This window comes from Marmota flaviventris, chromosome 18 (genome assembly GCF_047511675.1).
Source record: "Marmota flaviventris isolate mMarFla1 chromosome 18, mMarFla1.hap1, whole genome shotgun sequence".
NCBI lineage: Eukaryota > Metazoa > Chordata > Mammalia > Rodentia > Sciuridae > Marmota > Marmota flaviventris.
The window spans coordinates 62,464,537-62,477,086 of record NC_092515.1 but is presented as its reverse complement, the minus strand read 5'-3'; the positions used below and the strand labels follow the sequence as shown (position 1 = coordinate 62,477,086).

Sequence of the window (12,550 nt, the reverse complement as noted above, 5' to 3'; positions counted from 1 at the left end):
CATCTCTGGACCCTTCCCCATCTCTGGACCTCTTTCCCGTCAGCATGAGCCCAGGCGCCCTCCTCACCCCACCACTGGAAGTCCACCTGGCCCCTGGCTCTTGTCCTGCACCTTAACACCCCTTTCTGTGGCCATCCCTCCAAGGCCTTTGCTTGCCCCCTCCCCTCCTGCTGCAGCCTCAGCTCCTCTGTCATCTCTGTCCCCTCACTAAGGCTAGGGAGGCCCCTGTCCTACTCCTGTGCTTCAGGGTGGCCCTATCTGCCCAAAGGCATGGGTCCACGTCCACTTGCACCACTAGGCAGGTCCCCAGCCTCAATGCCCTTGGGTATGCACCTCTAGCCTGTAGTCAGGCTGGGAGGACATGGCACCCGAGTTCCGGAGCCGGGACGGCAGAGACTGGCACTCTTGTGGGCCATCACACACCACGAGGACTGAGGACCGGGGAGCCTGGGGCCGTGGGCCTGGCCTCCAGCTCCGTCCCACCCCTGCAGACAGGGCAAGGCTGGCGCAGACACACGGGCCTTGCCACACAGCAGTGCCATGGCACGTGTGAGCTGGCCAAGCTGTTAGCTGCCTGTGCCCACGCGTCCTCCAGGGTCCGATGCGAGATCAGCTTCTACGGCTCGCACTGCCTCCCTCTCACAATGACAGCCAGGCCTGCTCGCCATCTCCCGCCCACTGGCAGCCCTGCCCACAGCTACCAGAGCCCGCCATTCTGCTCAGGATGCCCTGAGGGTAGCCTACTGCACCCCCCACAGAGCCCGAAAGGCCCCGTGGCTCCCAGGCCCTGTGACGGGTCCCACTGCTCACCGTACACAGCCTCCCACCCTCCCAGCATGCTGACCTGCAGTATGATGCTCACGCCTGCTCATGCCTGTGCCGCCACTGTCCCCTATCTGGTCTGAGACCTGGACTAGACACTGGCTTCCCCAGTCCCTGAGCAACTGGGGCTACCACACGGCACTGAAAGGCAGAGGAACTGGAAGAGCAAAACACCGAGAGGGACACAGACAGGGCCGGCCGGCTCCAAGATCCCACAAAGCCTCAAAGACATCACGTGACGTGCAGCAACGCTTGAGGCCACCACTCACCAGAGAAGACCCGACAGAATACCCTAGAGCCCAGGACGTGGCCGGGTGGGGCGGACGCACAGGAGCATCCAGCAGCCCTGCAGCCCAGCCTGGGTGCCCGAGGAAACCAGCACCCTGTTCACAACATCTTGGCTGTGCCCACAACTGTCCCCAGCCAAGAAGACCCTAGGCAGAGGGAGGGAAGTGACCTGCTAGCACAGGTGACGACCCCCGTCACCTGCAGAGGCTGCCAGCCAGGCACTGGGGGAGACGCTGACCATGGGGAAAGGAGAGACCTGGGCTCCAGGTCTGCCGAGGGCTCCTGCCACACCTGGGGGCTCCAGGCCTCTTGTCCCTGTGCCCCTTGGTGACCCACAGGGCCCGGGGTGAAAAGGGCCCTCCTGCCTCATCCTCAACCACATGGGAGAGCAGGGGCAGGGGCGGCAGTGGTGAGCACCCAGGGTGTCCGCCATGGTCATGGCAGAGTGCAGCACCCTCTAGGCCCCTTTTCCAAGTGCAGGCGCTCAGGGGCTACTCCTACCTGGCAGGCGAGTTTCGGCCAGCGGGTTGGACAGGGCCATGCCGATCTCAGTCATGCCGTAGCGCTCCAGCAGCGTGTGGCCAGTGGCGTGCTTCCACTGCTCTAGCAGAGGGGTGGGCAGGGCAGCCGAGCCTGATACCATCAGCCTAGGGCACAACCACGGGCTCAGCTCTGTCCTCACGCACGGGCACAGGTGACCCAGGGTGTCGCCACCCAGCATCACCACAGAGGTGCATGTGTGTGCACATGTATGTAGCGTATCCATACACAGCACGCTCCGCACACGCACATGCAGGGACCTGCATGCACCTGTGTACACATCTAGGTGTATCTGTGAGGGACGCTGGGACTGAACCAGGGTGCTCTACCACTGAGCTGCACCCCAGCGCTTCCTATTTTTTTTGAGACAGGGTCTCATTAGGCTTGTGACCCTGCTGCCTCCGCCTCTGAGCTGCTGGGATGACAGGTGGCCCTGGGCTTCCGGGCATCATTGTAGTGCAAGACTCATGATGGAAACAAGTTTGGGCTAAGACCCCATTGTTGGCATTTTTAAATTTGTTGGGTATATTTTAGAATATAGACAGGTCTTCCAAAAACTACCACAGAAGAGAAAACCTAAGCCTAGCTCTAGAGAAGGCAGAGCGGATGGAGACAGACCGAGAAGGCCGATGGACACAGATGTGCGTGGCAGGGAGGAGAAGAGATGGAGACCAGGACATGGAGAGCCGTGCAGGGACCAAGGCACGGGCGGGCGGCCACGCAGCAGCACAGCAGGCCTGTCAGCTGCCACGGGACCTTCCTGCGGGACGGGGGCCTCCACCCACCTGATGTTTTCTTCACAAACGGCACGCACAAAGTCCCGGACGTGAGGCTGGGTGAAGTGCTGGTCATAGTATCCCAGCAGCTTGGCGTATATCGTGGGCACCGCCATAAACATGTTAATCCGGGGAGTCTCAGAGCTCAAGAACTTCTCCCAGACCTGGGGAGAGACAGAAAGCGCCCTGGAGGTGGCTGGGGGACAACCCAGGATGTACGCTGGATGTGGGCTCTTGCGGCAGTGCTCACCACAGCCGTTCCCAGACCAGACCCAGGCCCCTCAGGGCTCTCTGAAAGGCACGCTCGTGCCCAGCCCACGGGGAGGAAAAATAAGCTGTGAGTGGAGCAGGGGCCCAGGGCTGGGGTTCCAGGTCTGCAGCCAGGAGCAGGTCAGTCTTGACGAGGCCACCAGCAGTCCAGGAGACTACCGTGGCCTGAGGTCAGCATTGGCTAGCACAGTCAGAGAAGGCTTTTGTTTACCCCAAGTCTCTCGCAAACTCTGTGCCTAGCCCAGGACACTTGTATGTGCTTCTGGGTGAAGATGGCGGGTCTTTCCCCACTCTGGCTTTTCCCTAACACCACCAGCTGGATGGGAGCAGGGGAAGCTCCAGAGCCCTGGCCCTGCCCCCGGGGAGGCCCACACGGCTTCGCCACAGCCTTGGAATTAGGCACATTGCAGCAAATCTGCAGCCCAGCCCGCGCCCTCGCCCCCATACCCGTAAACGCGCCCTCACCCCAGTGGCCTGGAGAGGAGGGGCACTGCACGCAGGGAAACAGCAGCAGTCACTGAAGACAGGGCCCCGTACCCCAAGCCTAAAGCATGTGAGATGCTGAGCATCAGCTGCAGTGGGCCTCAGAGGACCAAGGTCAGCGCTACCAAATGAGGACATCAGAACACCAGGCAGTTTAGATGCCAAGGTGGACCAAAGGGGGAAATGGAGGACTGCAGTGAGAAGCAGAACTGCAGGAAGAGCCACGGTCCAGCCGGAAGGCACACCATCCAGACTGGGGACTTGCTGGGCAGACTCAGCAACAGACAGCACCGCCGAGAAAGGGTGAAGGAGGCCAACGTGGGCGGCTGCAGCACCTGGAGCTCAGGTACGGACGCAGGGCCAGGGCTGGCTGTGAGGGGAAGGGCCCGCGAGGCCACCGAGGAAGAGAGGGAGCGGAAAGGCGTGGACTCCAGGTGTGTGGACGCAAGACCCCAGGCTGCTAGGACGGCCCCCCACGCCGAGCTGCGGCCGCTCGTTCGCGCAGCAGCCACAGCAGACCCTCGTTTTCCGCAGAAGGGGAGGGGCCAGAAGAGCCAATCGACCTGGAAAGGAGAGTGGAGGTGGAGGGCACCCGACCCCACAGCCGGCTCCAGAGCAGAGGCCACCACCGTGCGATGCTGCAGGTGCCCGGGCAAGGAGCCGCGCCAGCACTGGGAGAGGACAGCTGCCCACTGGGCGGCCACAGAGCAGAGGAGCCTGAGGCCTTCTCCCACCCACACACAGGCGACAGGCGTGGGCGAGCGGCCTGAGCTCCTGCGCAGAGACTGCAAGGCCCCTAGGGACACCTGAGAAACCTGCGTGGCCTTGGTTTGGCAGATCTCTCACACGTGGCATCAAAAGCACCATCTGAGAAACCAAAAGACTAAAGTCGTCCAAGTTAAAACGCGAGCCTCAAGAATCACTTTACAAAACAAGACTCCAGTGTAGGGGACGCACCTGCCACGGGAAACAGCCCATGACCTCAGCCCCTCTAAGGGCACAGGAGCCGGGCGATGCACCCTTGATCCTCACAGGCAAGGCTGCCGCCAACGGGCAGTGAGGGGGACGCCCAGCAGTCCCAGCCGTGGCGTCTGCACCGGGAGGCACGGCCTTCCCACCTCAGCTGCTCACCGTCGCCCAGGCGGGAGGGAGAATCCAGTGCAGCCAACTCACTGCAGGCTACACTCCTCGGCAGGAGAGAACTGGTGCCAGACCCGTGATCTGCCTGGAGGGGCCCTGCTCTGGTTAGGGGGCTCAGGTCCTGTCCTGATGAGGCCCCCGCTTCCTCCTGACTTTGTGAAGAAGCTTGGCCTGTGGCACAGCACGGCCCTGCGCAGGCTGCATGTGAGGAGGAGCGGGTGTCCAGGGAGGTGCGGGTCCCCTGCTGCCTCCCCGAGCCGGAGAGTCAGCTGGTGGTCATACTGGACACTATCAGGGTTGCCTGGGTGCAGTGACACCCTGACCCCATGGACAAGAGGCAGGGGCAGCCTGAGTCCCTTTCCTGGTGCCCAGGGAGTTTTCTGCTGGTGAACTTTGGGTGCACGAGAGCTTGGTGCTGTGGACATGTGGCAGACACCTGGTGTGAGCACACCTCAGTGTTGGACACAGCCACCCCTCGCACTGTGGGCCCTGCCCCGGCCCCCTGGCTGCGCGCCACCCCTTCCCACTCGTGGGCTGCACAGCCTTGGCACCGGCATGCAGCAGGGCCTGTCTGCTCAGCAGGGCCTCGGCTGGGGAGGCTCTGCCTTCTGGGCACTTGGGGATCAGCAAAGGGCAGCTGCCCCTGAGCCCGGGCTCCCACGCGCACATCGTCCGGGGGTCAGCGGAAGCAGCAGCGACAGTGCTCTGCTCTGTTCAACTTGGCGGAGGCAGCCGGCCCCCGGCCCTGCTTCAGCAGCAGCCCAAGTGGGCTGTGCACTGGAACTCTCCGGAGCTGGAGTGTGCAGCGCCGCCCGTCCCTGTCAACCACCCCTTCAAAATCACCATCACAACCCAAGAAGTGGCCAGAGAAGCGCTATCTGGCATGAGCAACCGACGGAAGCCCTGCAGGGTGGAACATATAGACTGCTCTCCAGAGGTGACAGTACCGTCCACCACCTGCCCACACCCTCCCAGGCACGTCATGGACCCTGGCAGCCTGGAGTCCCCAGGGACACAGCAGTGCAAGGCCTCAGACCACTGAAACCCCACCACAGCTGCCATTCGGCACCTCTACTCCACACGCAACTTCAACTGAACCCCACGACACTGAAAGCTGGTCTCACTGGCACAGGTTCCAATTCAGGGGCATCTACAGGACTACGGAGGGTGGCAGTCTTCTGCAGTCATAGCGTCAGATTTGTTTCCATATTGAGTTCTGACTGGACAGTTCTCAGAAAATCCCAAGGAAGTGTCAAGAGCTGCAAACATGTAAGATTTTACCCTCTTTATAAGCTAATGAGCTGGGTGCAGTGGCACAGCCTGTGAGCCCAGCTGCTCAGGAGGCTGAGGCAGGAGGATTGCAAGTTCAAGGCCAGCCTGGGCAACTTTTCAAAACTCTGTCTCAAAATAAAAATAGGGGGCTGGGGATGTCATTTAGTGGTAGAGCACTTTCTTAGGGTCCAGGAGGCCTTGGGGTCAATCCCCAGAACCACCAAGAAAAGAAAATAATAAAAATGGAAATGGCTGGGAATATACTCAGTGGAAGAGCACTTGCCTAGCATGTGAGGCTCTGGGTTCATCCCCAGCACTGCCAAATAACAAAGCAAGACGAGAACTAATGTGACGAGTTGGCCTAGAGTGTCACCAGATTCCAGGGCAGAGACCCCAGAGGGACCCCGGGCAGAGATCCCAGAATAGACTCCAGAACAGAGTCTCCATGCCAGGGGCCCAGAAGAGGCAGTGGAGGCCACCCGTGCTGAGCTGAGGAGTGTGCGCCTGACTTCCAAGGCCCCCGGCCTCTGGTCCAGAGGAGGGATGGGCAGCTGTGCCTCTGGAGTGCAGGCCACACACTCTGCACACAGTGGGGCGATGTGGGCTGCTGCCCATGTGACCACAGCAGGTCCGCCACAGGGAGCGCCTGGCCTCTAGCACAGGACAGAGGCCTGGAAGCCAGGGGCAAGGAGAACAGGCCAGGCCTGCCCGAGCTCAAGGGAGGGCACTGACCGCACCACTCTCCATGGAGATGGTAACCGAAGAAGGAAGGGACCCAAACCCAGCCTCTTGTAGGAAGGAAGGCCCTTTCTCTTTGTCCCCTCCCCAGCAGTGTCTGTTCCGCCCTGGAGACACTGCCCTGCACGGGGACTCACCACTGCCACCTCAGCCCCAGGGCCCACACTCCCAGGGAGGACCACGATGCTGGGGGACCGAGGAACCTCCAGCTGGACTTCCCCCACAAGAACCGCGAGCAACACAGTGGCTGCCACCCTCCTCCCTGCGCTCCAAACCTGTCACCCCACCTGGTGGGGGGCTGCAGGTGGGCTGAGCCAAGGGTCTGAGGATGGGCAGAGGGTGCTGGATTACCCACCAGGCCTCATGAGAGGAGCAGAGGAGGCCATGAGACTGCTGAGGAGCAAGGCCCAGGAGCACAGGCCGCCTCCAGAAGCCGCCCGCAGCATGGGCCTCCCAGGGAGCCTCCAGACAGAACCCCCGGCCCACACCGTCCGGCTCCGTCAGACCCATCTCAGACTCCGCACCCAGAGGCGTAGCGGCATGAACACAGGCTGTCCCAAACCCCCAGGTCTGGGCAGCCTGCCCCTGGGCAGGAACCACAGCACGCAACTCTGCCTCGGCCTCCCAGGGCCCACTGACTCACCTGCTGAGCACTGAATTCAGGCAGCATGACGCAGGTGGCTCCCACCCAGAGTGGACAGAGCAGCTTGTTGACCACGCCATGGACATGGTGCAGAGGGAGGACGTGGAGGATCACATCGTCTCTGGTCCATGCCCAAGCGTGGACCAGCCCAGTAACCTGCAGGGGACACAGCAAAGGCTGCAGGTGTGCCCCCAGAAAGGGTCAGAGGCCCTGAGGACAGCCAGCTCTGTTCCTCCCATGGCTGATGAAGGGAGGTGAGAACAGACCGAGGACTTGTGACTTTACCACTCACCAGGGACGGGGGCACAGCCACCCTCTGGGGCTTTGGCAACCCTGGAAAGGCCTCTGCAAACACCCTGTGTGATTTTGGCCCCTGTCCAGGCCTGGGCCATGGGCCACGGCAGAGCTCAGGCCTGACAGGGACAGCCACCACCACGGCCTGCACTGAGCTCTGCGGGGCCCGTCACCCCATTGGCCGTGGCAGGCATGGCCGACTCACTGAGCAGCTGTGGACCAAGCCCCTGTGAGTCCCTGCACACCTGCTGGCCTCTCTGCCTGGAGAGCAGTCCACACAGACCTCCAGAAGAGCTGGCTGCACTCCTGCCGCCTGCCCAGCCACCCACAGCGATGGCCCCATCCTACTGCTCCCGCTGCACGAGGCTTCACTGTGGGAGGCCAACCTTATGGGTGACCGAGTTACACTCCCCAGCTGGGTGCTGAGGCGCTCAGTCACAGAAATGGGTGTGTCTTGCTACAGCCCCATGGGTGAAGCTATGCTCACCTGTTCCTTTGTAATATAACCCCTTGCCCTGTTTAGGATAGAATCTTCCATGGAAGTGCCTTGTGTGTGTCCCCTCCTCTTACTGTGCCCTTGGGTGTGGCCTACCCAGGTGTCAGTCAACCTGCTGACAGTGGACATCATGAAGACAGACTCAGCCCCCTGAAACCTGACCCCTTGCCTCATTTGAATAGCTTCTCCTCAATAAAAGGGGTCAGCGAGTGCTCTCGCTCTCTCTCTCTCTCTTTCTGCGGACACTTAAGGTCAGAGGAGCCGTCACAGCAACCCCAAAGAAAAAGGTATTTGTGTCTCTTGTGGTCATTTCGTGCAGCCCAGTCAGCCCAGTTTAACTGGAGTGACCCTGAGCCTTTTAGTTGCGAGAACAGAAACCCGGCACTTCACCGCGCAGACGGCCGCTGTCTGAGGCCAGCAGGGGACAGCCCACGTTCTGCCCACATGGGGGCTGAGGCTGCAGAGCACTGGAGGGCCAAGAGAGGAGCAGACCTGGACTCTGTTCCTGCCTTCAGCTCCAGGCCCTGACCCCGAGGCCCGAGTCACGCCACACAGAAAGGACCTCACCCACGGGTCCATCATGATGGCATGGGAGGACGCACACACTCACCACGGCTGCTATGTTTCGGTGGGTGCTCAGAGCACCCTTGGGCCTCCCTGTGGTCCCGCTGGTGTAGAAGATCATGGCGCCCCGGTCTCGCCACTCCCACTCCCACTGCTGCCCCTGCCCTTGCCCCTCTGCCAGCTTCTCTGCTGCCTCAAGGTAGATGGCAGGTGAGAGAGGCAGGAGCGGGACCCCCAGCCGTCTGACCACTGGGCGCAGCAGCTCCACGTACTCCTGGCCGGCCACAACCACAGAGCTCCGCGAGTCCCGGATGAAGTACTCCAGCTGGGCCTCCGGGTGCTTCCGGAACAGGGGGACCGCGATGCCGCCACTCATCCACGAGGCCCACTGGGCAATGACATAGGAGACGTCATTGGCGCACAGGAAGGACACCCTCTCCTCCCGGAGGTCCCCATCCACACAGTTACAGAGCCTGCAGATCTCCCGAGACAGGCGAAGGCTGCGGTAATAAAGGTCCCTGTAGGTGTGGTGGCCATGCTGATCCACCAGGGCAAGCCTGTCCCCAAAGGCCAGGGCACGGGTAAACACAGGGGCAGTCCTGTCCGCGGGGGCTGTGGGGGGCGTGTGCAGGAGGCCTCTTCCTCTGGGTCTCCCGGGAGTCGGCCAGGAGGAGGCCCAGGCCCAGGCCAGGCGCGGGAAGGGCAGTCTCTCACAGCGTAGCAGGGCACTGACGAGCATCCTCCAGGGGTCACGGCCTGTGCTGGAGGGGGGCACAGCGTCAACACAGCCTCGCCACAGCACAGCTTGGGACATCTCTGAAGACCCGCCCAGAGGCCCTGGACTTCCAGCCAGAAGGCAGTCCCCCGGACACCAGCACCTGGGCCTCCCACTTCATCTCTGCGGTGGAGGGTTTTTCAAAACCACGGCAGGTTCTGAGCAGTGACGCAGCCAGGCGACAGCCTAGAAGCAGGGAGGACCCGACACACAAGGTGGCCCACAGAAACGCCAGGGAGGCCACGCGGCCCTGCCACCATGGGATGGGCGGCTGGGGCTCCTCCAGCTCAGGGCAGGCACAGGGGCTCTCTCCAACCTACCCCAAAGGCAGCGTGGGGAGCTGGCGGCAGAGCAGGGCTTTAACGAACAAAGTTCACCCGGCTGGCAGGCGCCGGTCTCTTCAAGTTGGAAGCTCCTTCTGCCTCTCCACAAAACACACCCAAGCCCCTGGGAGGCAGGGCGGGACTGCCCAGTTCAAGAGGTGCCAGGGGACCCACCCACAGGCACTTGCGCCTCTTTCCAGACCCACTGAGAGGCCAGCGCCTGTCCATGTGGCTTCAGATGGAAGACGGCTTATGTGGAAGCCAAGAGATCCCGTGATCCTGGACTTTGCTACCATTCACTGAAACTGTCCCCGTGCAGCTGGCCACCCTCCCTGGCACTAAGTCCCTTGCTCCTCAGCTTCTTCCTGCCCTGGCCTCTGCCCCTGGGGAGCCTCCTCTGCCTCTGCCACTCCACCTGGCAGTGACTTGTGGCTCTCAGAGCAGCACCCCAACTGTGTTGGGGGACTTTCAGCAGCAGTGTTTGGACATGATGACAACACTCAGCGTCTTGGGATTCTCCCTCTGCCCCTGGTTCAGGGAACAGGACAGCCATGCTGAACCCTGCTTTACAGATGTGTTCTAAGCCACTCAACCCTAAGTCAGACGGAGTCACTGGAACCTTCCCAGTCACTCCCCCACCGTCAGGGAGACTAGAGGCCCACACTGGCCTCACTGTGTGGAAGCACTCTGCTTCCTGGGACACCAAGCCCAGCCCCAGCCAAGGGCCCTGAAGGTGGTTGGCAGCACCTCTGCCACTGACAGCCCCTGGCCACCCACGAGAACCACAATGGGACATCTGGCTCCCACAGGGCTGGAGGGGCTCCTGTAAGGAGGACAGGGCAAGAGGCAGCCAGGGATAGGTCCCAGAGGACTGGGACCGAGGGAAGTCCATGTGGAAGGCTGTGCTTACACAGGGGTGAGGCTCTGCTGGGTCACCTTAATTCTGAAGACAGCTGCCACTTCACCCTCCTCTCAGACACAGGGCACCGGCCCCTCCAGGCCAGCTCTCAGCCCCTCTGATCTCAGGTGCCTTCCTCCAATGCAATGACCCCTCCAGGACATCTGGAAGGAGCACAGCTGGCCTCCAATGAGCCCTGTCCTCCCAAACACCTCGGTGCAAAGCGAGAGCGGCTCCCAGAGAACCTGCCTTTCAGGCACGGGGCCCTCCACCTGGGCTCCTACACCAGCGCGGTCAGTGCTGACTGGGCTGGACACCTGCACTTCAGCCAGGCGCTCTCACAGCCCTGGCACCCCAGCAGCCCGAGGCCGGCACTGTTACCATGCCCAGGAGTGAGGCCACAGCACCTTGAGGAGCAGGAGGATTGGGGTCGCTGGACACAGGTGCACCAACAGCAGCCTCACCCAGGCCATCTGGACACAGGCCTAGAGGCCAGGCCAGCACGAGAAGGGCTGCCTCCTGTCCTGTCCTCCTGGTTTTCTGCACCTGCCTGAGCCTTCACTTCCCACCAGTGACACGGGACACCAGGATCTGCCTCAGAAGCCGTGTGAGCAAGTGGGGGCACGAGATGGGAGAGGGGCCACTCCCCAGAGGGGCATGGTGCTCCTCAGAGCCCGCCCACAAAAATCACTGATCAGGACACCTGCATGCAAACAAGGTGGCCAAGGTCACCGGGGACCTGCACCCGCCCCTCGGCCCCTGCACTAGGGTGGCCCAGCAGTCCTCAGGCCTGGCCTCATGGGGAGGGGGCTGCAGCACAGGGTCTTCCTCTGCAGCAGTGCTTGTGGCTGGGGGCTGCTTTCCGAATCACAGCCGGTTCCAGTCAGGAGCCGCGCAGTTCAGACTTCAAAACCCAAAGGGAAACCCGCGGTGGGAACCCACATCCATCTGGGAAGTAAAATGTCATTTAAAAACGCCAACTGCAAGGGTCAGCTTCCGGCCACCCCGGACCCAGGGTTCAGTCTTCTGTGCAGAGAAGGTTCAGAGGCCAGGGCCGCAGGGAGCCGCCGGGGGCCACCTCGCAGGCAGGGTCGCAGCAGAGCGGTGGCCGGACCCCAGCGCAGCCCCCACGGCTGCTGCCCTCGCTCCGGCCTTTCCCGCAGATTCCGAGCCGCAGCCGCCCACACCCGGGGACAGCTCGCTGCGCAGCGGGGCGAGGACGGCGGGGACCCCGGGGCAGAGGGACGGCGGGGACCCCGGGGACCCAGCGGATCCCGGGGCAGAGGGACGGCGGGACGGCGGGGACCCCGGGGCAGAGGGACGGCGGGGACCCAGCGGATCCCGGGGCAGAGGGACGGCGGGGACCCAGCGGATCCCGGGGCAGAGGGACGGCGGGGACCCAGCGGATCCCGGGGCAGAGGGACGGCGGGGACCCCGGGGACCCAGTGGACCCCGGGGCAGAGGGACGGCGGGGACCCAGCGGACCCCGGGGCAGAGGGACGGCGGGGACCCAGCGGACCCCGGGGCAGAGGGACGGCGGGGACCCAGCGGACCCCGGGGCAGAGGGACGGCGGGGACCCAGCGGACCCCGGGGCAGAGGGACGGCGGGGACCCAGCGGATCCCGGGGCAGAGGGACGGCGGGGACCCAGCGGACCCCGGGGCAGAGGGACGGCGGGGACCCAGCGGACCCCGGGGCAGAGGGACGGCGGGGCCTGGGGGCCCACTGGACTGCGCAGACGGGCCGCTCCCGCACAGGCCCCCGCGCGCGCTCACCTGGGCGGTGACGACTAGCAGCTCTGCGGCGCTCGCGGGGTCGGGCGGGGGTCACGGGGTCACGGGGTCACGGGGTCGGGCGGGGCTTCTGAGGTCCCACAGGATCGACAGGTCTGGCCGGAACCTAGTCCGGTGTCCAATGGCGTCCCCTGGTGCGGCGCGTCCGTCGCCCTAGCTCATCCCCCGGGCGTGGCGCTGCCACAGCGGGTTCCGGACTTAAACATTCCGGCGGGTCCCTGCTCTTGGGGCAGGCCGGCCCAGCTGTCACTCGATGCGCTGTCTGGCCAACCTGCCGCGACAGGGGCTCTGGGCAGCTGGTGGTATCGGTTTTCACCCGTGTTCGTTTCTATCGGCACAGTATCTGCTGCTGCCTTCATGGACCACAGTCTGAGGACCTCAGCTCCTCAAGATCAGAGTGACCAGCTGGGGGAAACGCAGACCGCTGGGCTCCCTG

General features: G+C 63.2%; 1 protein-coding gene across 3 annotated transcripts in view; it reads right to left on the bottom strand.

The window, feature by feature from the left end:
- The window catches only part of Acsf3 (acyl-CoA synthetase family member 3), a 38,996-nt gene extending 26,739 nt beyond the window's left edge, over positions 1-12,257 (bottom strand). The window contains exons 1-5 of one of the 3 annotated variants that reach the window (XM_071605058.1): positions 12,097-12,257; positions 8,373-9,087; positions 6,973-7,128; positions 2,436-2,590; positions 1,612-1,757 (exon numbers count right to left, since the gene is read on the bottom strand). In XM_071605058.1, the coding sequence (XP_071461159.1) occupies positions 1,612-1,757; positions 2,436-2,590; positions 6,973-7,128; positions 8,373-9,065 (1,150 nt within the window). In that variant the 5' untranslated portion in view covers positions 9,066-9,087; positions 12,097-12,257. The remainder of the gene's footprint in view (positions 1-1,611; positions 1,758-2,435; positions 2,591-6,972; positions 7,129-8,372; positions 9,088-12,096) is intronic. The other 2 variants (XM_027933051.3, XM_027933053.3) reach the window with 2 other exon arrangements.
- Positions 12,258-12,550: the final 293 nt, after the last annotated feature.